This window comes from Mytilus trossulus, chromosome 2, assembly GCF_036588685.1.
Source record: "Mytilus trossulus isolate FHL-02 chromosome 2, PNRI_Mtr1.1.1.hap1, whole genome shotgun sequence".
Classification (NCBI taxonomy): Eukaryota; Metazoa; Mollusca; class Bivalvia; order Mytilida; family Mytilidae; genus Mytilus; species Mytilus trossulus.
Window position 1 is genome coordinate 52,297,633 of NC_086374.1, and position 26,786 is coordinate 52,324,418.

General features: G+C 31.9%; 1 protein-coding gene across 1 annotated transcript; it reads left to right on the forward strand.

Annotated features, from left to right (window-relative positions):
* The first annotated feature begins 1,269 nt into the window (after nucleotides 1-1,269).
* Nucleotides 1,270-17,668, forward strand: LOC134707537 (uncharacterized). Its single transcript, XM_063567384.1, has 10 exons — nucleotides 1,270-1,455; nucleotides 3,698-3,994; nucleotides 5,727-5,912; nucleotides 6,491-6,726; nucleotides 7,577-7,744; nucleotides 9,236-9,351; nucleotides 9,892-9,946; nucleotides 11,512-11,739; nucleotides 14,382-14,511; nucleotides 15,403-17,668. The coding sequence occupies exons 2-10, from the start codon at nucleotides 3,711-3,713 to the stop codon at nucleotides 15,515-15,517; spliced, it is 1,518 nt and encodes a 505-aa protein (XP_063423454.1). The 5' UTR covers nucleotides 1,270-1,455; nucleotides 3,698-3,710; the 3' UTR covers nucleotides 15,518-17,668.
* Nucleotides 17,669-26,786: the final 9,118 nt, after the last annotated feature.

Consider the following 26,786-nt stretch of genomic DNA (forward strand, 5'->3'; position numbering starts at 1 on the left):
ATCAAGAGCTGTTATGTCGTCATAGTTTTTGATTAGTTTTTTGGTGCCTCTATCTGTTGTTTTGGCAAATATGCGACCATCGGATGTCCAGTATACGAAAATTTTATGGTTAAACTTGAGATCGGCTAACTTTTGTGTAAGACCAAACGGGTCCTTCAATCTTCATCATATAAGGTACTTAAGGTTTTAACAACACTTTTACGTATAAAATGTAAGTATGTAAGTAAGTACTAGTCTAGTTAGTTTATTACAGTGGCACAATCTAATATAATACATAATATATTATACATTATATAAAATCAGCATTAAAATATATTGAATTCCTTTCTTAAAAGACATTTGAGACACTTTTACATCATGCTCTTTAAATGCATACACAATTTGAAAATCATTTTTCAAAATTAGAAATTATTTAAAAGTACAATTCAATTACTTTTAAGATCAACATTTTTCCACTAAAAAGAAAAAAGTAGAAGTAATAAACAATTAACTCTTAATTTTTAGACATTATAAAGTAATTCTTAACCAAAACCAAAATTTGTTTTCGAAAGTATTTCAAATATTGATTATCATGATAAAAGTAAATTAATGTATTCAAATAATATCTTTCGATATAAAATTTTGCAAAAAACATGTTGAATTTTCAATATATCAAATTAATATTGATTATTTTCAGAAGACAGTATTGTTTATTTACGCAAAATCTGTTTACTACATGTAGTTGTCATAAACAAAATGATTAGCAATTTTATTAAAAATAATAGAATACAAGAATTTAAAATGGAATTATATTATTAATTGTTAGGTCATTTTACTTTTAATCATCAAGTGTATCTCAGTAAAAATGATAAATAATGAAAAATAATTAAGTAGAATTCAGACATCAATTCAGAATCATACTAGAATTTGATTTAAGTAATTTCCTGAATCCTGCTAGGAATTTAGTACAATCCCCAGAATCATCCTAGACTAAGTACAACTCTTAACTTGTAAACCCAATTTCCTCAAATAGATATTGGAGTTTCAATTCGTACTAAGAGGATTTTGAATCATACCGGGTCCGCATTCCAATTTGTAATGTAACATGTATATTCATATGGAAAAAATTCCGTAAAAATACACAATGTTCCGAATCCGTTTTCCTATTACATTTTGTGTTTACACTTTCTTTGTTTACTTAGCAACGATGTATAATTATATAAAAATAAATGAATAAACATAACCATTTAAAGAACAAAACATTTTCTATACATTCTTAATTTCTTATTCACTTTAAAATACTTCATTGTTGCCTTTTAATCATTTGTTTAGGTATTATAAACTGATTACATGTATGTTGAAATTATCACATCGAGCGAGTTCATTATTTAGAACGACATGATCAGTGTTTATATTGCGAAAGAATTTATATAGTAACATGAATAAAGAAGTCTGACCATGTCAAAATCTGTAATTGTAAGTAACTGTATTTTGCTTATTCTAGTAGTTTATATTATAACAGCAACTACATGTTTAAAAACAATTCAGCTGGGACCTAATGTTTTATCAGGTCCGAGCTACATGTAACATGTTGCAAGCAATTGTTTAGGTTTGAATAAAGTAGGATAATGGCGGTGCAAATTCAATACAGTTCACGAAAAGGAATATGATTTCACTATATATATTTATGAAATTAGGTGTGAAATTTTTATTTAGTTTATACAATGACAAATGTTAAAAAAATAACATTTCTTTATCTTAATTGATACGTTTAAATTTTTCCAATGTGTTTCATAATCTTACTGCAACATGTATCAAATAAATTAATGTTGCGAAGCAGGCTATATAGACACCACACATACGTCTTTCATGACCATATTCCCATTCATGCATGTCGTTCAAGAGATGTATTGATTGAATTGATGTTTAATGTCCAGCGGCAAATACTACATTCATATCCAGATTTTATTTTTGTGATGTAATATAAAGATACTCTATTGTGTACTATACCGAGACACAGAGTGGGATCTTTCGTGTATTAACCTACGGACTATGGTCGGGTTGTTGTCTATTTTGACACATTCCCCATTTCCATTCTCAATTTTATTTTGCTAGGAAACGCTGGTCCTTTTAAATGTACCTACATTTTAAATGACAGTAAAAATCTCCAAAAGTTGAACTCTGAACATTCTATTTATATCTGGTGTCGTTTCATAAGCACCATCTTATGAAATTTACAATTTGGACCCAAGGGTTGACTGTTGTATAGATCTACTTGTTCCTGGACTTCTCCCATTCGGTAGTAAAGGCTAAACAAAATATACTATGAAGTGCATCTGTTTGGATATGTGGTATATTTTAATAAGCAGCAACGTCCGGTAAAAATGAAAAGATATATCCAAAGCCTCGTGTAGAGAGAGAGACGTGGTGTCTGCACGATAAACAAGTCTTGCAACTCTTTGAATGGTCCTGAAGTGTCATGTTGCAATTCAAAATTTATCTTACTATTCAACATTTTAAAATAAGAAAGTATTTGTTCGGAAGAACATGATCAATACAAATGTTGTACATGATTTTCAACAGCTTAGTAAACTGAAAATACTCCTAGATCTGTACTTTGGGTCAATGGTCTTTATGTTTTTTTTCGTTTTTTTTTGTGTTTTTTTTATGAGTTTCGTGTCGATCAGATAAGTCTAGCCATTCCAATATGATTTTCACTGTTCTTGTGGTGTGTTGTTACACCATTGTCCCAGGCTTTGGAAGGTTTTCTCGCTGACAAATATGTTTAACCAAACCATGTTCTGCATGTGCCTGTCTCAAGTCAGTGCCTGTATTTCAGTGGTAATCGGTGGTTCCAATCTTTCATCTATATGTATCTGTGTTTTTTTTGTTTATTGTTGAGTCATAAATCAAGTCATTGGTTTTTTCGTTTGGTCTGTTCAACATTTTGTCATGTCGGTGCCTTTTAAAGCTTACAATACGGTATATGTTGTTCTCATTGTTGAAGGCTGCATGGTGACATCCAACTGCTTCAATCCACGTTCTCTTGACTTTGCTGGATAGTTGTCAACATCTCCGTATATTATTGCATATTGACAATAAGACAACTATCTGATGAATTTTTCGCGGTGCATTTAACGTATGTGTCTAATGCTTTTGATATTGTTTTTAACCTGAACGTGTAGAGCTGAAGTCATCTTGATTTATAGATATCGGTGCAAAATTTAAAAAAATATTTTTTTAATATCATTTAAGAATTAAATTTCACTTGATTTTATCAACTTTCTGATATTGATTCTATATAAAAAAAGAAGATGTGGTATGATTGCCAATGAGACAACTGTCCACAAGAGACCAACATGACACAGACATTAACAACTATAGGTCACCGTACGGCCTTCAACAATGAGCAAAGCCCATACCGCATAGTCAGCTATAAAAGGCCCCGATGAATTGATTTGGATACAGATGTCTGTCCCGATGATGAATTGTTTTTTTGTAGAAAAGAAAGAATATGGGGTATTTATCCATGACACAAAATCAGGACATGTACCGTAAAACAAAACATGCTGTTTTTCTTCTCAGAATCAGTGAGGCCTACAACACGGAGCAACAATCTCAAGTACACCATATATCAATTGGATATATGGTATAACAAGCAATTTACCTGATTATGTTACAGTAACAGCTAAGAAATACAACAATCTTCTTATTTCAGCAATGACAGCATAATGACGAAAGACGACGAAGCTAACCAAGGGCAAGGCATGCCTCCTCAAGATGGCGATCCCTCTACGTCTGCCATGGTTCCAATGCCTGCGCCTGCTTTACCTGAATATATAGAACACGCTATGCCACCCCCTTCTTACGAAGAAATAATGGGTCACCAAACGCAGACATCAGTTCAACAGACAGTAACAGAACTTCCACCATTGGCATACGTTGACATTATGCCGCGGCTACTAAAACATGGAAATATTAAATATAAGATTGCACCAGAATTTGACAAGTTTAGGTAAGTATATTCCTTTATGATTTATATTTAAATTGTAAAGATAGATTTTTTTTCATTTATCATGTCCAGTAAACAATGTATGTTATTAATAAGATAATAACTGCGAAATATTTCCAGAAAGAAACGTTTACTTGCTGGAAACTACTACGTTCCCCTTATAAAAATGTAAGTAACAAGGTCATTTTTGGAAATTACGAATCAGACTGGTTTGATCAAGAATTTGGCCTAAAACAAGGATGTATATGATCTCCTGCACTATTTTCTATTCTACTGTCTGATCTTGTCTCAATGTTAAAAGAAAAGAATCTCGGTACTAATGTTTAATTTTGGCTGTGCTCTGTGGTTTTCGGTTTCGGTTATACGTCCATCCATTGATCATGCGTGTGATACATGTATGGTAACCCACGTCAAAATACCGGGAACTGAAATGCTAGACAGCTGGCAGTACAACGTCGCAAAAGTTTTAATAAACTCTAAAATAAATTTCTCAAATGCTCTGTGTTATCGGAGTTAGGGTGGGAATCTTTAACAAATCATATGGACCGTCAAAGGATCACATATGGTGCTAGGTTAGACTCTCTACCTGGTAGTAGATATTGCAAAATGATTTTTACCGAACTTAAGTTATCGAAAAATTAACATTTTAATTATATAAATGGCATATTCCAGTCCACTGGACTGGACCATTATATACATGGAAACGTTAATATAAAAACATTTAATAAGTTTTTTGGTATCGATGCTTGTAATAAGCTAAAGTCCGAAATTCTAGAAAAGCGAAGACTAGGCGATAACCGTTCATTTCATGTCACACAAACACGACAATCGTATTTATCAAACATATCTATGATTTTCGAGCCTCTCGTCTTAAATTTCTGGCTAGAACAAATTGTCTCCATTGAATGCCTTTAATTATTCCGCATGAAATTGAAAGATAGTAATGCATGTGAAACGTGTTGTACTGAAGATTCCGTTTTACATGTACTGTTAGAATGTGAAGCATTATATTGTTATTCGAGAACGTTTCCTTTCTGGTTTGCACGATTTACTTCTTTTAAAATGCAGGAATTGTTTTTCTCAGAGTCGCCTCGCTTCAATAAACTTTAATTTATTATCGGCGACATAGCTTTCTTGTTCGGTGATGATATCGGAAAAAAAGGTTGATGAAATGGGGAAACAATATCTGACCACAATCATTAAAGCTCGCAATGAGTTGTTGCATGTTAGTGTCTTAATTCTTTAAGTGTATGAAAGTTTGAAATTGTGTCAAGTTTATGTGAATATGCATGTATTTTTAGAAAAAAGTCTATGTATATATGTGTAACCTTTTTAAAAATGTTCAGGATATAGGAACGTACTTTTACGGTTTCTTTTATTCACTTTTTTGAATTTTTATTACCAAATGTTGGATTTTAAAATAAATAGTTTTACGACTCAATTGACATTTGAAATGATCATAGTGATGTTTTTATTTATGTACACTGTATTTATTGTATTTATAGTTTGTATGACGCAAACACTGATACCCTGTTGATGTTTTGCATTGTCCCCGATGTAAAGGGGTAGTTTCTCAATAAATATATATATATATATATATACTTGCAGAATTTTACTTTGAGAACTTTGATATCACAATATCTTTTCTCTATATATACTTGTGAATGATTCCATTAATTTTTAGTTGTCTAATTTTACCCAAACAAATGTTTTAATATCATATTCTTTAATTTAGTTTTGTCATAGAGGCGGCGAATCAATGGCTAAGATCAAATCCGGGTTTTGCAGTGTGGAAGTGTGAGACAGTGGAAAGAAAGGTTGATGCCGCACGTGCAGCAGGACAGCCCCCAATCATAGAGATGGAAAAAATGACAATTCACCATTCCACATTTGGTTTTAATGTATTTATACGCGGAATAAGGTATTATGATTACTTCTAGTGTATTTACGCAGATTATATATGTTTTCAGTGTGATATGCATGTATACTGATAAAAAATTATCATGGAAGGCAACATGCAACATATATAAAAAAGAAGATGTGGTATCATTGTCAATGAGACAACTGTCTGCAAGAGACCAAATTGACACAGACATTAACAACTATAGGTCATCGTACGGCCTTCTACAATGAGCAGAGCCCATACCTCATAGTCATCTATAAAAGACCCCGAAATGACAATGTAAAACAATTCAAACGGCCTTCTTTATATAAAATAAATGAACGAAAAACAAATATGCAACACATAAGCAAACGACAACCACTGAATTAAAGGCTCCTGACTTGGATGGTTGCATATGACGATGGTAATTTTCTTCCTTTTCCCAGCAATTTTGCATATCAACAACATTAACTTAGCTTGGTGTTTCAATGGTTTAAAATGTAATATACACGATAGATAATTACATGTAATAACAGTTATATAACATATTTGAACACATGAGGATTTTTCAATGGTGTTTTTATACTGCATGGTTGTTACTGATATTTTTGTTTCAGAATGTGGCTTGTAAAGAAAACCGGGCAAGGTCCGCAACAGCAGCTTGGGCTGATGAATGTTGTACCAGAAAAGAAGATAATTGAATGGCAATCAGTTAGATCTGGAGGACTTTTTATGATGGAAGACCCTATTTACCGTAACACTATAATCAGGACACAGAGCTTTGCAACATACGACGGCTTGATGGAAACCATTGCTAAATTGAATTCAAAACTTAAATCTAATCCTCTGCCAGGTATGATAAATGAACAATAACATAGAGGCGTACCACTTATACGTTTTTCATCCCCTGTATGTTTGATTAATGGAATATTCGAGCACTGAATTTTCAGCTGTTTTTTCCTCAGCCATGATAATATTTGAAGTAAAAAGTGGTTGTTGCTTGATTTGAGATTAACCTTTGGTTATTCTTTCAGCTACATGTCAAATTACTATTAGTCGTAAACACGTCACATTTTTAGACTAACAATTTTCATACACATTAAATTAAATATGATATGAAAAACGGATAAAGGATATGGAACGGTCTACGTTGAATGGACAATCAAACATCAAAGGATACATGAATGTCAATGGGATAAGTCAAAAGCGACGAGACAGATGTGTGGACAAATTCATTTCAAAATTGTTTGCATTGTGTCCCGTTCAGTTGCAAATATTTCATGGGTTAGTCTTGTTGTAATGATCGACCAGGAGGGCTTTTGAGCTGCCCCTTGAAAATAATGGTATGTTGGAGAGGGTAGAAATTTTGCTTTGAAACAGGCCAGCTCGAATCAAGAGTTGTTGCAAGAGTTCTTTTGCGTACAGACAGCATGCATGGCACTATCTTAATACATGGGTTTCGGATTTGATGTCCACATTTTTGACCGAACATCGGTGCTAATTTATGAATCTAGGACAGACAAATAGCTGTCCCACGTCAGCATTTTTTTACTCTTTCTGACTGTATCCCGGTATCCCTTTAACATTTGAAACGACATGTAACTACATGTATCTGTCAACTTACTTTGAAGTAATATTTTACATCGATGCTCTGCTCTTGATGGCGTATAATGTATCAACATACATCAATTTTTTACTTTCAGGGACTGTTTTAAACGTGGAATGTGCAATGATGAAAACCTTTGAATTTTTGGAAAACTTTAAAGTGGATCCTGATTCAACATGTTACACGAGTGAAGCCAAAATGAAAAGACTAACACAAATATTAAGAATATTTTACATATTAGGACCTCCAACTGGCGAGGAAATCTGTAAGTTCAAAATTTTTCATATGTTACGTGTATTCAAACATTATTAAAGATTAATCTGTAAGTTCATGTCACACAGGTAATATGTGCAGCTATTTCGGGCTGTTTATCAATCTATTACTTCTCTAGTAACTTTACATATTGAGTGCTTGACTGATTGTAGGTGTTCCATGCCGCATTCAACACTTTTGACTATATCATGGCTGGCAGATTTTATTAGTGGTGGAACCCGGGGTACATTGAGAGAATCATCGACCTTTGACAGGGAAAATTACAAGACTAGTCACTTTAGATCGTAGTTAAACGGACCTGTCCTGTTTGGGTTCGAACTAACAACCTCATTGTTGATAGGCTTACAATCAATGTACATGACTCATTTAGAATGTTTGCCGCGGAACTTGAAACACATTAGCTCGATGCTAAGGGAGTTATTAGATTTTTATATGGATAGGGGGTGAGGGACTAGGATACAAATGTTGTTCTGCATTTGTTTTTAGTTGTAATCTCTGTCCTGCCTTTTTATTTTTCACTCTATTTGGTCCTGCCTTTTTTAAAGTTTAAACTGTCTTTTTTTTTACTTTCATCCTAAATTTTTGTTTTACTCAAAACTATTGTCCTGCCTTTTTCAAATTTTATCCTAGCACCACCTTCCCCCATGAAAATCAAATGGTAGTTCCCATAAGAAAGTGTCTTAGTAATGTAATACATTACATTGCTAGTCAGGCGGAAAAGACGACGGCGTACACTAATGGTTTAAAGCTTCCTCTATATTTAAAAGAGTAGAAGACCTGGAGGTATCTTGCATTATATTCCGAATTTTGAGTATACCATATGTCCATTGTTCTTGACCTCGTTTTTATGGTTCAGCAGCTGCTACAAACACTAGCTATTGTATTGGATTTTAACAAGTCCAATACAGACAGATAACCATATGACAAAAAAGAAAGAATAAAAACAAATAGACAAACAACATTACAAAAACACATTATGGAAAACTAAAATAAAAGACTTTAGCAAGACAAATCTTATTCATAAACCGGGAAGAAATCTGGTACTCTGACATGGTCATACATGTTTGATCCGCTAGTGATATTTACCATGGTACTCTATAAATATAAAAAAAACAATTGAAGATTCATATCCAGTGGTTTATCATTTACAAGAGCGGGTGTATAAAGTCTTCTGACCAAACCTAAGTCAACACCAACGTAAAAATAATCTCTATATGTAAAACTGTAAATGTTTGAAATAAAAACAGGGTTCTTCGGGACAAAGGTTAAAAAAGATTTACCGGAAAAGACGACAACAACAATGAAAAATTAAATTTCGCAAAGCACAACTCTGATTATTTTAAGAAAAACTAAGAAAATTCTAGTTTAACAATATAGGGGGCCAAAACGATAATCCATTCTTTTTATACTTATAAGATAAAATTTGACTGCATTTGAAAGGTTTAAATACAATTTATACGAGTAATGCACACTGTTTTTGCAGGTCTGAAGGAGTTCCAGCCAGAAATGACAAAACGACCAACTGCAATGGGACAACCGGCTTTTCAATCATGGCCGGAGTTGAACGGGCAACTTGGTTTTTGGCTGGCAAATACAAGTGTAAATACTATGTTCCTTTATACAGATTTCTGTAACAAATATGTAAAAAACAATAGCAAATACTTCTCAATTGTCTTTATTTATATTGATCTTTCCTATAGTTTCTCATTTTTCAATATATCAACCGAATCAAAATATTTATGGTGTGTGGCGGATTTTCTTTTTCATTAGAACCATTAATGTTTTAAAGTTTTATTTTTAACTACTTTTCAGACTAAATTATATCGGTAGTATTGTGTTAGCAATCTTGTTTTGTTTATGTGCTTTCGATGTCTGTCGAGATAAGATCAAATACTTTGAAATTGGTATTTGCTGTCTCCGACAAAAACTCGGTTTTTAGAAGCTCTAAAAGACTGATTGGCCCACAGTAGAGAAAAAAGGGTCTGACTAGGGTACTAGTATGTAATGAACCTTGCGAAATAACACGTAAACAATCCGACCAAGTTTGTCGGTTTAGTATGCTGATGTATAATATTGTTTTTAGGGACATTCAAATTGCAAACTAATAATTTGATGACTGGTTTATACTTTGTTTTTCAGGGCATCCGAGTAGTAAATATTCAAGCATTTAGTGCACGAATGACCAAAAGAAGAGGTTAGTTATAATGTACATACAATTGTTGAATTTTTTAAGAAGAAGAATGTGAATGTGCTTTCATAGGTACTTTTGGTTTAGCACAGAATAAGGATGATTCCGTTATACATACACGTAGATTTTACTCGGTCAAACAAATTTAAACATAAGTGACAATTTAAAGACAATAATTGACTATCAAATTGCAATACTAGCCTAAGCATGAATCAGTACTAAGTGCAATAAGGTTTTAAAGTTAATAGAATTGAGAATGGAAATGGAGAATGAGTCAAAGAGACAACAACCCAACCATGGAACAGACAACAGCAGAAGTCCACCAACAGGTCTTCAATGCAGTGAAAAATTCCCGCACCCGGAGACGTACTTTATCTGGCCCCTAAACACATATATATACTAGTTCAGTGATAATGAATACTTAACTCCAAATTGTACACAAGAAAATAAAAATAAAAATAATACAATACTAACAAAGGTCAGAGGCTCCTGACTTGGGACTGGCGCAAACATGCGGCGGGGTTAAACATGTTTATGAGAATTCAACCCTCCCCTAATACCTCAAGCCAATCTAGAAAAGTATGCTTAGATTTTTCTTGTTATCATGTAGGATTGTATAATTGTTTTGGCTTTTATTATTATATTAAACACAGTAAGGGAGCTACCATTTGATTTTTAGGGGTGGTGGGAAGGAGGGGGGGGGGGGGGGGGGGGGTGCTAGGATGAAAAATTTTGTCCTGCATTTTTTTTTAGCTGTAATCTCTGTCCTGCCTTTTTATTTTTCTCTCTGTTCGGTCCTGCATTTTTTTTTTAGTTTATTCTGACTTTTTTTTACCTAAATTGTCGTCCTGACTTTTTTTTTTGCAAGTGTCTCATCCTGCCTTTTTTTTTTACTAAAAACTCCTGTCCTGCCTATTTTTTTCAAATTTCATCCTAGCACCCCTCCCCCCCCCCCAAAAAAAAAAAAAAAAAAAAAAAAACAATGGTAGCTCCCTTATACAGTAGCTATACTTATTGACAAATGACATCACAGATGCGAACATTATATAAATAAAACAAACATAGTTGAGAGGGTGATAGAGCAGATTGGTACCCCGAGAAAACATTGTTAACCGCAACGAAGCCAAGGTTGACAATGCCTTTAGAGGGGTTCCAATTTTTTTAATTTTTTTTTAACAGTTAATAATCAAATCTGAGCCTAAACGTAGAACTTAGGCATTGTATTTAATTCCTTGATGTCAATTCAATTCATTGTTCTTTGAATTATCGATTTCTGATTGGTCTAAACCAGAGGGTAACATTAAAAAAAAATGTCACCCACTCAGCCATGTGATAGAGTAAATTGACACCCTCGTCTTAGCCAATCAAAACATGGCATTTTAACGTGAAGTATAATAAAATCATATGTATATGTATATTATAATGTCAGTATAATTATGATATTGTACAATGTAGAAGAAAAAAAACGTTTGGGCAGCAACCTTTCTTTTTGATAATGTACTATGGCCACAACACTTGATATAAATAATATTTTATTTCATATTATTTTTTTCTTCATTTTCTATCTGTAGAAACTGTGGATATCATGACAGATTGTACAGATGAGGTTCAATCAAGTTCCATGACACGTGAATATGTGAAGGTCCTGCGCGTGTTCTTTACGACTGGTTCACCTATCAAGTCGCAACCAGTTGTTAATTTTTCAAGCAGATTGTTTGTCCCAATAAGAACCGGCAGACAGATGTTTGAAAGCATGTCGCAAACTATGTTTAGAGTTGAAGCTTGGCTTCGTCTCGTAGGTAAGGCTTTTATGGACTGTAGGTATTTACATATTCCCGTAACGACTCTCGCATTGTAAATCATTGTATTATATCGTTCATGTCATTGTCAGTTACTGTGTTCGTCAGATTGCGTCACACGATATAAAGTTTGCTGATCTTTGCTGTTAAGAATCTTAGTCCAAAATTTGTATTTATACGATATGTGACGATGTTTGTATTATATATATGTTACAGGCATTTTCTGAATTTAGGCATTTTGTAAAATGCCTGAAAACTTTAGGCATTTTCTAAAATGCCTGCAAGATTCAGTCATTATACATAATGACTAAATTTTATAAGCATTTTACAAAATGCCTGGAAAAATTGAAAGGCATTTTACAAAATGCCTGAAATTATTTTATGTAATAAAATGTTAAGAAAAACAATCAAAAGCATTGAACACCAGAGCTGTTTTATCTATGATAATTACTGAATTAAAATCATCAAGAATACATTATGCTGAATTATTACAATTCACACAAGCTAAGAACTCAACATTTTTTTTAGATTTCTTAAAATGTTATAGCACAACAGAACTGTACACTATGTTTGTCCTAATTTTTTGGCAAGTATATTGTTTGGCGTAAAATCGGATTTAGCACTTCGACCACATTTGGAGTTATCAGGATTCAGGATCATCACACTTTTAGGTCTTTCACCTTTACTGATAAAATACTTAGACGTTCACGTTAGGCAATATTAGGTTTCGCAATAGGCACTTCACATATGCATCTTCTTTTGTTATATGTTCCCAAACAAATCAAAGTATGTCATCATGATTTGTTCAGCATCTTTTAACGTATAGCTATAAACGGACTCAAGCAGATCTACCCATGACGACGGGTGTTACCCCTTTTATCAGGAAGCGCTTCTCCTGTCAAAGCACTGTTAATTTTCTTTTCTTTTTTGATTTTTTGTTCTTTTAGCCAAAGGAGTCATTTTTAGTGAGCATTTCTCATCTCTGTCTTCCGTCTTCGTCTGTTAACTTTAACAAACATGTTCTCCTATGGAACTACTAGGTAAAATTTAACCGAACTTGGCCACAGTCATCATTACAGTATATTGTTTAAAAAATATGTCCCATTAATCCCTAATTGCCAAACAACATGGACAAAATGACTATAAACGGAACATAGGGTAAAATACAGTTTTTGGATAAATATATCTCTTAATCTAATGCATTTAGATCAAACCTGACATGGGGGTTAAAATGTTCATCAGGTTAAGATCTATCAGCCTTAACCTGATAGCCAAACCTTTTGAGAACTCTATAGCTGTTCTGCGGGGGGAGAGGGGGTCTGTTTTCGTCCCAGAAATACCTACATTTCAAATGCAAGCTTCTGTCTAAATTTCTTTCTTTTATCCTGGTAAATTCACTATAGAAATAACGCATACGAATTATAACCAAATTGTTCACGTCTTAAACATACATGACTATTTGCTACCGAAAGCAAAAAAAACAACAAAAAACAACCAAACAACAACAGCAATCAGTCAATAAAAAAAAAACTTTTCTCTTCTTCATAATTATGTTTAATTTTACTGATTTTCTAAAAAAAAATTATTGTTAAATTTGTTATATTGACAGAACAATTTGTCTTTCTGCCATTTTAACAAAATAATCATAAATTCACTGTTGGTATCTGAAATACAAAGTGAGTTCGTATTTGACGTAGTTTCACTAAACACTTGAAACATATCTTAATGCATAATAAACTTTTGGACAATAATTTAGTTCTTCGGAATCATTAATTTAGTTATTTTCTTTGCAAGATATTGTGTTTTTGTCAGTTTTTGCCATATGCATCTCAATGATATCCTCTTTCTACAAATTGCCTGAAACTCGTCAGGCAATTTGTGGAATTTTGCATCAAAATTTCAGGCATTTTACAAAATGACTAGGTATTTTTAGTCATTTTGTATAATGCCTGTCAAGGTTAGGCATTTTCTGAATTGCCTGAAAATTCAGTCATTTCACAAAATGCCTAAATTTAGAAAATGCCTGTAACATATACATGCTCCGTTTAGAAAATAACGGTTTTCTTATGTTTTTATCTATAAAGAGTTATCAGTCTTTGGTCATTCAAACAGCATCTGTTTGGATTTATTTTCTAAGGAGAGCATGAATATTGCCTCTTTTCTTATATTAAATAAATACGTTTGATGTTATTTATTTACAGTTAAGTATGTGCACACATACATAATATTATATAACACATCTCATATGAAACTATTGCACTGCAAGTCAGGTTTAACACGATTACATATATATATATGTCAACCACTGACAAAAAGACAGTAAAACGGACAGTTGCCTAAACAATATGACAAGTTCTAAATGGCTCCTAGTTTAAACATTCACCTTTGGAATTAGTTCGGTAGAAACGGGGAAAATCACAAATAGAAAGAGATGCACGATGCGACCAAACTAAACAGTTGCCTTATATAACAAAGACACATGCTAATAAATGTCTTTAAACTAAATGAATAATATGACGCACTGTATGGTACTGTAGTTATAATTGTTACTCGACATCACGTGTAATACAACATTTAACAGACTTGGTCGGTGACCGTTTTATTCTGGACTAACTTGTTTTTTATATTATTGTTTGCTAAAGGACTTCCTATTTACAATGTCGAAACCATTCAGTACCTATTGAAAGAGTCGAGCGTTGTCGGTGCAGAGCTTGACAAATGTACATGGAGTGAAAATCCGACAGTTGGAAATTTCTTCGTGACAGCGATCAGGTTGGTAAATAAACTGTTTATAAGTTTAACAATGACATGTCATATTACAGTGAACTCCACCGTCTCCTTCAACATCATACATCTCTAACAGGATCTCTAATTGCCGAAATGAATATATATATATTTACCGGTATACACCTTTTATATGCATTTTTCTTCCTCCTAATTATTGCAGAAGTAAATGATTGTCATTTGAAAGACGAATATATATGGGATTTTTGATAAGAATCGCATCAAATAAATTGGAAGAGTTTTTTAATTTGAAATTCCGTAAACGTTATTTAGATAATTTTGAAATAACATAACCATTTGAATATGGTCTCAAAAGTTGAAGTCTTTTATGCAGATGCTTACTTATGTAGACCGTGACAAAATGATCGCACATTTGAACGATCGAATAATTATCGTTGAAAGCGTAAAGATAGTTATAATCGATAATTTTTTTTAAATCGAAAACGATGTCAGTTATAAAAATATAATCAGGAATACACATCTTAAATTTACATGCTAAAAATGTATGTGTAGACAACGTTAATGACTGAATGTATTTTGTTTTTAGATGATCAACATTTCGAACCTGTTCTGACCTCATGAACAGAGTTTTCAGGAAAATAATCGGTTATTTCGTTTTTGTTACCTCTCTTTTTATATAATATAAAATGAGCTGTCATTTGGGTTTCAATTATTTATTATATAAGATTTTGTCTGAGTTTGCTTTGATTTAATTTATTAGGACCATAGACCGATATAAAGATGAATTGTGGCGAAATGACTGTTTCCTCTTTCGTAAGGGTTCCTTCATTTTGCAATTGTGTAAGGACCAGAACACGTTCATAGTATTTGGTCATATTCGTGCCAGAAAGAAATTCATGAACTCATTTGTATTTGCAGGGTCTATTTTCCATGTGCTTACAATGAACCAGACCCAAGTTTACTACCTCCTCAGCAGTATTATGATTCAGCATTCGGACCAGGAGCATCAGGGGGTTGTTGTAGTATAAGCTAGATCCGAAGTTTGTTAGGCAGCAGTAACGGAATGTGTATCTCGTTTTTCGATATTATGCATTTATGTACAATGCCAAAGGAGAAAAATATGGGTTTATATTTTTATATATATATATACATGTACATTTATGATTAGCTGAAAGTTTTTAAAAATCTATCTTGTTGGTTCTAAATGAAGTTTTATATTTTTATATTCCGGTTATATTTTATTGAAGTAATGACACATATTGTACAACCAAATTACCTGAAGTATACTTGTTATTTTTATATCTGAAACAATCTGACGTGATCCCCTGAACATTACACAGGCAAATTTCACTCACAACAATTTCACGTGAATTTAAATTGATGTGAATCTCACGTGAAATTCACACCAATTTCACCTAAAACGAGCTTATACGTAAAACTCACGTGAAATCAGTTTTTTTGAGTTTCATATTTCACATGAAGAGCATGTAAAAAAAATTCATGTAAAATTCAAATATTTTTTTTTTCAAAATAGAGTATTTCAAGTAACATCTAAACTTTCAATTTAATAAAAATCATGAAAAATATCAATTTTTGTTTTTGTAAATTTCACGTGTAATTCATGGGAAAAATTTCACATCAAATTCATGTGAATCTCAATTCACGTGCAATTCACTTGAAATTTTTCACGTGAGTTTCATGTATAAGCTCGAATGAGGTGAATCTCACGTGAAAGTTTTCATTTGAATTTCATTTGAGATTAATGTGAGCAAAATTTGCCTGTGTATATTTGACTTTACCAATCTGATGCCTTCTTGTTTTGTCCTTCAAAAAGGTGTTTTACTGAAAACCATTAAATTTCAACAAAAAAGCTTGCTACCAAATGGTTTAGATTTATATAGAAATATATTTTTAATTTTCTACCTATAAGTTTGAATGTCCCCCCCCCTGGTATCTTTTTCTTCTCTTTTAGTATATTATTTAAAAATTGTCATGACTTTTTTTTTTAATTGATATATTTATTTATATTGTGTCAGATTTTGTTTGACTAAATGAATTAAACTGCAGTTTTCCAATCTTCCAAACAATTTATTGTAGGAGCAAGACGATTACCAAAGTACATTATTTAGTTTGTTAACATGTCAGGATAGTCGTGTTACTTTGTTTTTTATTACTTTTGTTTTTATTATGTTTTTATGGGTTTTTTTTAAACGAAGAGAAGTATCCTGGTAAATGCTCCAATTTTTTCCACTGCTGAAGTTTATGAATATATATTGATATCAACATGGTAAAATAAAGATCTGATTCCGGCTCTTGATAATTGCTTGGAGTACAAAATTTGTTGTCGAACGACAATATGGAGTATTTGATTGTTTACATCCGCGTCTTTGATAATCGAGGGTACAACTATCTTAGTAGTCAGCACTTCTGTGTTGACATGAATTATCATTGATCTGGTTATAATTATTAATTAACTGTTAACAAATTCATGAGAGTTTAAAAAAAAAAATAAGGATCATTTTCCCTCAGAAAATATAGAATTATAAATCCTCGTCCATTTCATATTATATTTTGGTCTATTCAACTGTTTTGTTTCGAGCGCATCTGATGAGTCTTTCGTAGACGAAATGTCCGTCATGTAAAACTGATACTAATGGTGAATTTATCGTTTTATCGACAACATTCTGTTGCCTTAATTTCTTACTATGTTTTATGTATTCAGATTAAGTATTCAGTGTAACAGTTGGAAATACATGTATCATGACTAACCTGAAATGGGAAATACATACTTTATTTGTATTCCTCATAAAATAACTTCATTCATAAAACCCTTATTGGGTTCCAGAGACAACTATCTTCGAGTTTACAAAATTTGACTTGCAAAAATATTCTACTTTGGAAAAAAGTAACCGTAAATTAAAATTTTCAAATCAGGAGTCACTATGTCTTCATATTTTTGAGAACCATGATTGCTACTATTATTTCGAGGATCATTGCTTGTTTATTTATTTTTACTTATACATATGACACTTATTGAGATATTTTCCTTTACAAGTGCAATCTCTTGACTATGTTTTTTGCATCACATACATTTATATTTTTAGATTTGTTTTTACTTTTAGTCTTTCATGCATTGCGTTTTCAATGATGTTTCACAAATAACTATTTGTATGAAGAACCTGTTATTTAATTTTATTTATTTACTTGTAACTTTAGTTGCTTTTATACAAATCTTGATTCAATAAAAAAACAATAGCATCTCGTTTCACAATCATTATATACCATAAAAAGTAAAAAAATATTTACATATCACAGATGTCAATAAAAACAAGCAAATAAACTCATCATATATACCAGGATTAATTTTAAGTTATAGATTTGACTTATAAGACACATATCAGTATAAACAACGAACTCCTGAATCGATATTGTTACATTATTTGACAAACGTATGGTTTTATTTTGACTGCATCCAGAATTCGATTTAGAGACTTTGAGTAATACATTTTCTTGTGCATGAATACATATTTGACTACTAGGTTTATCTTTTTTTGGACATAGTACTTATAAAAAACGAAATTACGCTGAACTCTTCTAACTCATAATATTTGTATAGGCATTCAGCACTTATTGATCAAGTGCATACATTTTTAAATTTTCCAGGTGATTTTAGACTGTATACCCTTGCAAGTGAGGAATATGACAGTCGTGTCCATTCGATTAATGTGTTTTATTGTAGATTTTGCCATTTGATTAGGGACTTTCCATTTTGAATTTCCCTTAGAGTTCATTATTTTTGTGATTTTATTGTTGAATGCCTCTAAAGGGTGGGTTTAATTTTTTTCACTTTTTTGTAAACATTAATTGGTCAATTTTCCTGGTGAATATAATAAAAATAAAAAATATGTCTACCTAGTTAAAGTGTTTCAGTCTTAAACGGTCGTTTTGGCCTTAACACCAACGCTATGCATTTACATAATATGCTTTACCTAAATGCTCTTGATCGCTCCTTTTGTAAGTGTTCTAATTTCATAGGATATTACCCACTAGATAGCAAATGTTGCATTCGAATGGTTAAATTATTTACATTTGGATACCTGATGAATGTTATCTCGACGTTCATCCTTCTAAGATTTTAACTTATAAAGACAATGAGGTTTCAACTCCCTAAGCCAAGGTTAACATTAGATGGATTTGGCTATATATAAGTATTTTTCGGTTATAGAGGTCTTCGACTGTTTCGGTTTTTAATCAATCTCGGCTTACGGGGGAGGGGGGTGGTTACTCGTGATTATAGCAGGATGTGCTCTGAAAGGGTAAATAAAATCCTGCTTTAAACAAGAAAATTCGATACTATGGAGAGGAACAAAAAGCTTTTAAAAAGAATGTTCAGTTATTTTGAAGCTGTGATTTATCATGTGTAAACATGTTTTTATTAGAAGACAATGTTTGGTAAAATATGTAAATTACAAAATTCTGAGCTCCAAGGAAAATTCAAACCTTTATCAAATGGCAAAATCAAAAGCTCACACATATCAAACGAATGGAAACACTGCCATAAACCTGACTTGGAATAGGCATTTCCTTATTAAGAAAATTGTGGATTGAATCTGGTTTTATAGATAGCTACATGTAAACCTCTTACTTGTATTACAGTCGTATATAATTCCATCATATTGACATCAATGCGTGAGCAAAATAAATAGACTTACAAGTTGGGGTATACCACTGTGTTATAACCATGATCAACAAAACCAAATTACGTACATCTTAAACCCCTCCCTCCAAATGTTTTTCATATAGACGCTATATTTCAAAGTACTGAAGTCATCAAAATGAAAGACAAGAGCACAATAAATGACCATAACACAACAACAGAAAGATTAAATTTGAGAAGACATACTTTAAAATTAACCAGATTAAGGAATGTTAGCCTTGGTCAAATAATTACTAGTGTGCTTTTATGCTGCATGGTATAGTGATGTTAATATCTTCTAATGCTCATTCCAGTTGATTATGCTATGATTTGTAAATCATCGCCTTTCCTTTATTGTCATGGCGTTCTCCTGAGTTTTGTGTGTTCCCTTAGTATTTTCGCTTATTTTTATTGCATATGTTTATGCCTGTTAATCATGGTAAAATTTTAAATGACTATCAATTATCAAAATAAAGAATTATCATCGTCCAAGTTTAACACTTAGCATGACAACAACGCTGGCGAGAGCACCTTTTGTTATTTACAAAACACATTATGGTGATACAAACATGTATGATATAGGCGTATATTGACAAAGTTATAATATGTTAAAAGTGCACTCTATGTTATGAAAAATGAATGTCAATTATCACAATAAAGAATTATATCAGTTTTTTTCTCATGTCCCAGAAAAACTGTTTTCTCATTAACTATGATATCGTTATAAAAACAAATCATTCATTCATAAAAAAAGTACAACAACGCGGACGTGACAGAGAGCACCTTTTGTTATTTTATATGTACAGTAAGGTGAAATAAACATGTATTATATTGGCGCTAATTGAAACAGTTACATTATATCAAACATGCAATCAATGGAACGAAAAACATTATCACATGTATGTAAATAGGCGATATCACAGATTCATTTACTTATTTTGTCATTGAATGTCAATTATCACAATAAAGCATTATATCAGGTTCTTTTTCTCAGTTTCAAGAAAAACTGTTTGGTCATTAAATATGATATCGTGTAGAAACAACACGTTTTTCATCGTCTAAATTCATTAAAAAAAAGTATAACAACAATTCGGACGTGACAGAGAGAACATTTTATTATTTACAATGCACATTAGAGTGAAATAAACATGTGGTATATTGCCGTTTTATTGACGCAGTAATTATATGTCAAATAACAAATGCTCAGTTTTTTAAACATGATAATATGTTGAAACAACACGATTTTCATCGTCCAAATTCATAAAATAGTATAACAACGTGGACGTGACAAAGAGCACCTTTTGGTTTTTTGCAATACACATTATGTAGCATGTTTATCCTTTGTCATCCAAGTTCATACTATCAAATAAAATAAGTAGATATGGGTAACTAAGTCCTCATAATTGAAAAAAAGTAAAATTTTAGTGGAAAATTGTTTAAGCGTTTATTCAGCTCAAATTGAAAATTGTTTGCTAGTCTCTCTTTATGATATATGTAAGATAACTCTGGTTATGTTTCCCAATATTTATCATTAAAGGGAGATAATTTGTATATTTTTTTTTTCATAAAAGTTCAAATCCTTTATATAATTTCTAATCATATTTCGCATTTAAGCATTTGACTTTTAGTGAAAATTTATGAAAAACAGTGGTGTTTATGGTGTTCTGTTTTTCAGTTTGATCGTATATGTATCTTAGTTTAAACATATTTATTTATATATGTATCTTGTGTATGTTTGCGTTAGGTATTTTACAGCATACATGTATTTGTCTTAAAGGAATTACAAATAATGCAACTATATAAAGATAATTTGTGTGCTCCATTTGAATTCTGACATAATTAAACACACTATTAAAAAAATAAATGCTTTTACAAGAAGCAGGATCAATACTGTTGTAGGTAAGATGAAGTGGACACAATATAAAAAACTGTATCCTTGACAGCAGAAGAACTACAGGTGTCTATTAACCAAGTTTTGTTCACCTGAAATTCTTACCTCATACTATAAATATAGAGTAAACTGTATCAGTTAAATGCACTGCTTCAGTAAATTTCCTCAAAAAAAAATTATCTTGTATGTTAGATGTTAAAACGATTGTAATAGTATTGTATTTTCGATATTTCATTTATTTTAAATTCAATGTAAATGAAAAATATTTGAAAATGACGAAATGTTTTTCATATTGGTAAATAATAATTTAAACATTTCAAAACAAAATAATACAATTAAATAAAATTGAGAATGGAAATGGGAAATGTATCAAAGAGACAACAACCCGACCATAGAAAAAAAACAACAGCAGAAGGTCACCAACAGGTCTTCAATGTAACGTGAAATTCCCGCACCCGGAGGCGTCCTTCAGCTGGCTCCAACACAAATGTATACTAGTTCAGTGATAATGAACGCCATACTAATTTCCAAATTGTACAAAAGAAACTAATATTAAAAAAATACAAGACTAACAAAGACCAAAGGCTCCCGACTTGGGACAGGGGCAAAAATGCAGCGGGGTTAAACATGTTTATGAGATCTCAACTCTCCCACTATACCTCTAGCCAATGTAGAAAAATAAACGCATAACAATACGTACATTTAAAATTCAATTCAAGAGAAGTCCGAGTCTGATGTTAGAAGATGTAACCAAAGAAAATAAAGAAAATGACAACTATACATAAATAACTACAGACTTCTAGCAAGTTAACTGACATGCCAGCTCCAGACTTCAATTAAACTGATTGAAAGATAATGATTTCATCATATGAATATCAGGCACAATCCTTCCCGTTTGGGGTTTAGTATCATATCATCCTAACATATATGAGAAGAAAATAACCCGTGTCATGCAAACAACTGGTTTTTGAATAAATGTGTTTAGTTCCGATGCAATTAAATGTATGCATAATTGTCTTTGAAATTATTTAACGTGTTGGTTTTTTTTAAAGCAAAACTGATAGTGTTAGTTAAAGTCATATTTTTAATTTGGATCAACGATAAACGACGAAATACAATCAGTGTACAATATATAATACAAACAAAAGATACGGAAGACTGAGCAATACGATTCCAATCAAAAGACTGGGGGTTAACTCGGGGGTATAGCAGCAGGTGCTCCTGAAGGGTAAGTAAATACTACTTTAAAAAAGAAAACGATACTTTTGAATCTACAGAACAATACATATGATTACTTTTCACAAACGATCACGTATCTTGTTATTACTCGTCCTTCATGTTCTCCCTTGTTCTTGAATACATTATCTTTTCCAGAGACTGCTCGACTTATGCCATATATGAATCGGGCAATTTTTCTATTTAAACATGGGTTCAACACGGAAAAATGGTCTGATTGTTTTATTTCAGTCATAAAAGAGTGCTGAAAAATACCGAAATATTGCTGTTACATGTAATCGAGTGTTTATTTTTACCTGGTATCTAAAATTTGAGATTTGAAAGTTCATGATGTTCATGGTGTTATTCTTTGTTTTAAAAAAAAGACTAACTGTTCTTCATTTGCAGTTATTGCGACTGTGACTGCAACAGTGTTAAGTCTGGCAGGTACGTTCGATTCCAATCTGAAGTATCACGGATTGTCGGTTGTTCTCTTGGAGGAGATCGGCTTCCTCCATCCATTAAAACTAGCTGACAAGAAATAACTAACAGTGCTAATACTTGCGTTAATATTTGATACAAGCGGTCATTGCTCTAACATAAGTTTGTAATAAACAAAATTATCAAATTGACATGATTTCATGAGAGAGAAAATGTTCACACAATCAATGAAAGGAGACGTTTTCTCTCGCGGAGGGCTGCTCCATTAGAGACATTAAACCAACAGCACTATGAAGAGGAACAAACAGCTTTAAAAAGAACATTCATGATTTTTGAAACTGTGATTTATCATGTGTAAATATATTTTTATTAGAAGGTACGGTAGCCGAGCAATATTTGTTAAAATATGTAAATTGCAAAAAGTACTGAGCTCAAAGGAAAATTCAATCTTAAATAATAATAATTTTAATTGAATTAGGAAGAGCATTCCATACTTTTTGTCCAGTGTACGAGAAACTAGACTTATACAACTCTGTATTTGGTTTTGGAATTAAGAAATTATCAGAGGATGAAAATCTCGTTATGTATTTTTTGTTTGCAGAAGCTGATGTAATAAGACTGGACATATATTCTGGAAATAGGCAATGTTTTGATTTATACATTAGTAATGATTAACGATAAAGAATTCTTTTTTTTTGATCGTCACAATGTTACAATCGTGAAATCATTCGTTTGAAGGTTTGGTGTAATCGTCTAAAATTATTTTTGCCTCCCTTTTTTTTTTTTTTTTTTTTTTTTTTATAGTTTTTGTAAACTATCTAAGAAAAAGTTATAACAGTTTCTTCATACTGAACAACAATAATCTAAGTGAGGTAACATGTAAGCGTTATAGTACATTTGTCTAACTTTGTCAAATGACAAAGCAAAAATCTCACAAATATCGCACGAAAGGAAAACACTGCCATATTCCTAACTTGGTACAGGCTTAGTTTAGTTTAAACATATTCTATTTACTGAATTAAAGCAAAATGGATTAGAAACAAGTAACTCAAACTTATGAAGTCTTCTCCATAATACAACATAAAGTTACAATAATACAGGCATTTCCTTATTAAAAAAATGGTGGACTGAATCTGGTTTTATAAGTAGTCACATGTAAACCTCTTACTTGTATGGTAGCCACATATAACTCAATCATAATGACAACAATGTACGAGCAAAAGTAAGGGTATACCACTGTGTTATAACCATTATCACTTTCATACCAAATTACGTACATTTTAACTCCTCAGAAAAAAGTTTCATATAAACACTATATAGACCAAGTACTTAAGTAATTAAAAATGAAAGACGAGAGCATAAGAAATTACCATAATACAATAACACAAAGGTTAGATTTGAAAAGGCATACTTTAAAATTCACCAGAATAAGAAATGTGAGCCTTGTTCAAATAATTACTAGCATGCTGGCATGCTTCATGGCATAATGATGTTTATATCTTCTAATGCTCACTCCAGTTGATTATGCTATGATTTGTAAATCATCGCCTATCGTTTAATGCCATGGCGATCATTTTTGTAGTGTTTGGCTAATTTTCATCGAATATGTTTATGCCTGTCCCTTATCACTGGTGGTAAGCGGATGGTCGTAACTAAAAGTTACGACCATCCGGAGATGGGAGACAACTCTAGGCATAAGTTTTTCTTTTCCGATTTTCGTGCACTAAAAGGTTCATTTGAACCAAACCGCTTGTCTCGTACATACTATTCGACAGTCCGGTGATATTAAAACCAAATTTGATGCATTAAAACATTCCAATTTTCGTAAAATAGTCATTCAAAAATTCAAGCATGATGGTCGTTAATAAAAAAAAAAAATATTGAGGATGGTCGTAACTTAAATTTGTGATGGTCGTAACTCTGTTTTAAATAAGACCGAATAAGGCAAGTCAAGAGTTTTAAACGTGTCTTTTATTATATGCATACTAGTATTTTATATGATGTACTTCTGAAGAATTTTTTCATTTTTTACATACAATGTAAAATAAAGCAATTTCAATGCGTGTAACACTTATCAATTCAGAAATTTTAAAAGTTTTCAAATATTAGTTTTGGGGAATTTTGATTAAAGTTCGATTTAAAATTCAAAATTTTTCAAATGTCTTGAACCGAACCAGTCAAATGTTCTAAACGTGTCTTTTGTTATATGAATATATCATATATCATATTATATATTTGTGAAGTTGTTTTCACCAAATAATAAAAACTAGATGGAGAGAGGGATACCTGTAAAGAAGAAAATTGGAACGAATCGAACGAAACAATACAAAATGAAATGAACAGCCATATGTTCTTAAAATATAATGTATAAAATTAATAAAGAGGCAAATAGTTGAATTAATGTAAGGCCACACCAATTTAATTTCTTGTTCTACGGATTTTTGGACTCCAAAAATTGGGGCGAGCGAGCGATTTGAAAATTTTAATAAAAAAATATTTAATTTGCAAATTTTTGAGGCGAAGCTTAAAAAGTAAAGGCGAGCGATTATAATTTTTTTTGTAAACATAAAATAGTAAGTTTTGACTATATTAAAACTTGATTTATCACTTGTACCTTGACATTTCTTTAATTTATGAAGTATTTTTTCCCTGTTCAACAAGAAATAATTGAATAATTAAATCTGGTCTATGTATGTGTGACTGACAATGAGACAATTCTCCATCCAAGTCATAATCAGGTTCAGAACAACCCCTCAATGTTATGAATATCCCTGTTATGAATATCCCTTTTATGAGGGGTCAAAATAAGTTATACATTTTTTTTGTAAAAACACTTCAAGTACAAAAGGGCTTATATTTTCCCAAAGAACTATAATATTTGGTATTAAATGGTCAAAACATGTCCAAGAATTTTGTAATATTCCTGGACTTTATTCATGTTAACACATTTACTTCAACAGTTTAATATTATTCAAAATAAGTGGACCCATCCCTCCTTTAGAAAAGTTGTTTAAAATATAATGTATTTCTCCTCTTTTAGAGTAAAAAATTCTAAGTTGTCAAAGGTTTTGTATAGAAGCACTGTACAAATCCTTAGTATTTCTATTTTCTTTTCTACAACAGTAAACATGGTAAAATGACCCCTTCAAGGCCCTTGTCTGAGGGAGGGTTGGTCCCAACCTGATAATAACAAACATAGGTCAAAGTACGGCCGTTTACACAGAGCTTTGATCAAGACCAACCAGCAAGCTATAAGGGACCACAACTTAGTATTGTACACAATTCGAACAGGAAAACCAACGATCTAAATTATATTTCCAAACGGGAAAATACCAATGAACCACATCAACAAACGATAACTGCTGAAAGAAAGGTCTGTAAATCAACAATGACAGGTGCACAAACCTGCAGCGGGTATGACCGTAACCATACATTATAATTGCAGTTGAAGGCAAATCCTTCAGAAGTTCTTTGTACTTTATTTTAACAACGAACATTTATTTAAAGGGAATATAAGTTAGGGGGAAAGAAACCAACGTTTTGTTCTGTACTGGTATTTCTATTTATATCGGAGCACTCCCGCTTGGAATAAATTGGTTTCATGCTGAAACAAATATTATCGCAGATATTTACAGTATTGTGGGGTGCTGATAGGTATAAAATCGTTATATAAAGGCTAGACTGTGATTTAAAAAAACAAATGTTGAGATCTTTATATAATATTCACAAAAAAACGGTGCGGGAAATGGACATGATTTCATTTCCGGATGCGGGAAGCGGGAATATAATAAAAATAAAAAAAATCTGTTTTGAAAAAAATAGGTGCGGGCGGGTCCGTCGAACAAGGAATCAAATTGGTGTGGCCTAAGCGGTTAAATTCATTAACAATGTAAATTTCTCAAAAGTGGAGAATTCATTTTTAAACAAGAAACACAGCTCTGGTTATGATAATTCATTGTTAGAAATAAAAAGCACAAAATGTATCAAATACATTTAATTGTTTTAATTACAAAATATATGTGTTTAAGAAACAAATTAACAAATTGGACATCACATGAA

Excerpts from the sequence above, each read along its gene's own strand:
- LOC134707537 (XM_063567384.1), top strand. The coding sequence starts at position 3,711 with ATGACGAAAGACGACGAAGCTAACCAAGGGCAAGGCATGCCTCCTCAA. Across the intron at positions 6,727-7,576 it reads TAAATCTAATCCTCTGCCAG|GGACTGTTTTAAACGTGGAA; the intron begins GTATGATAAATG and ends TTTTACTTTCAG. Across the intron at positions 7,745-9,235 it reads TCCAACTGGCGAGGAAATCT|GTCTGAAGGAGTTCCAGCCA; the intron begins GTAAGTTCAAAA and ends CTGTTTTTGCAG.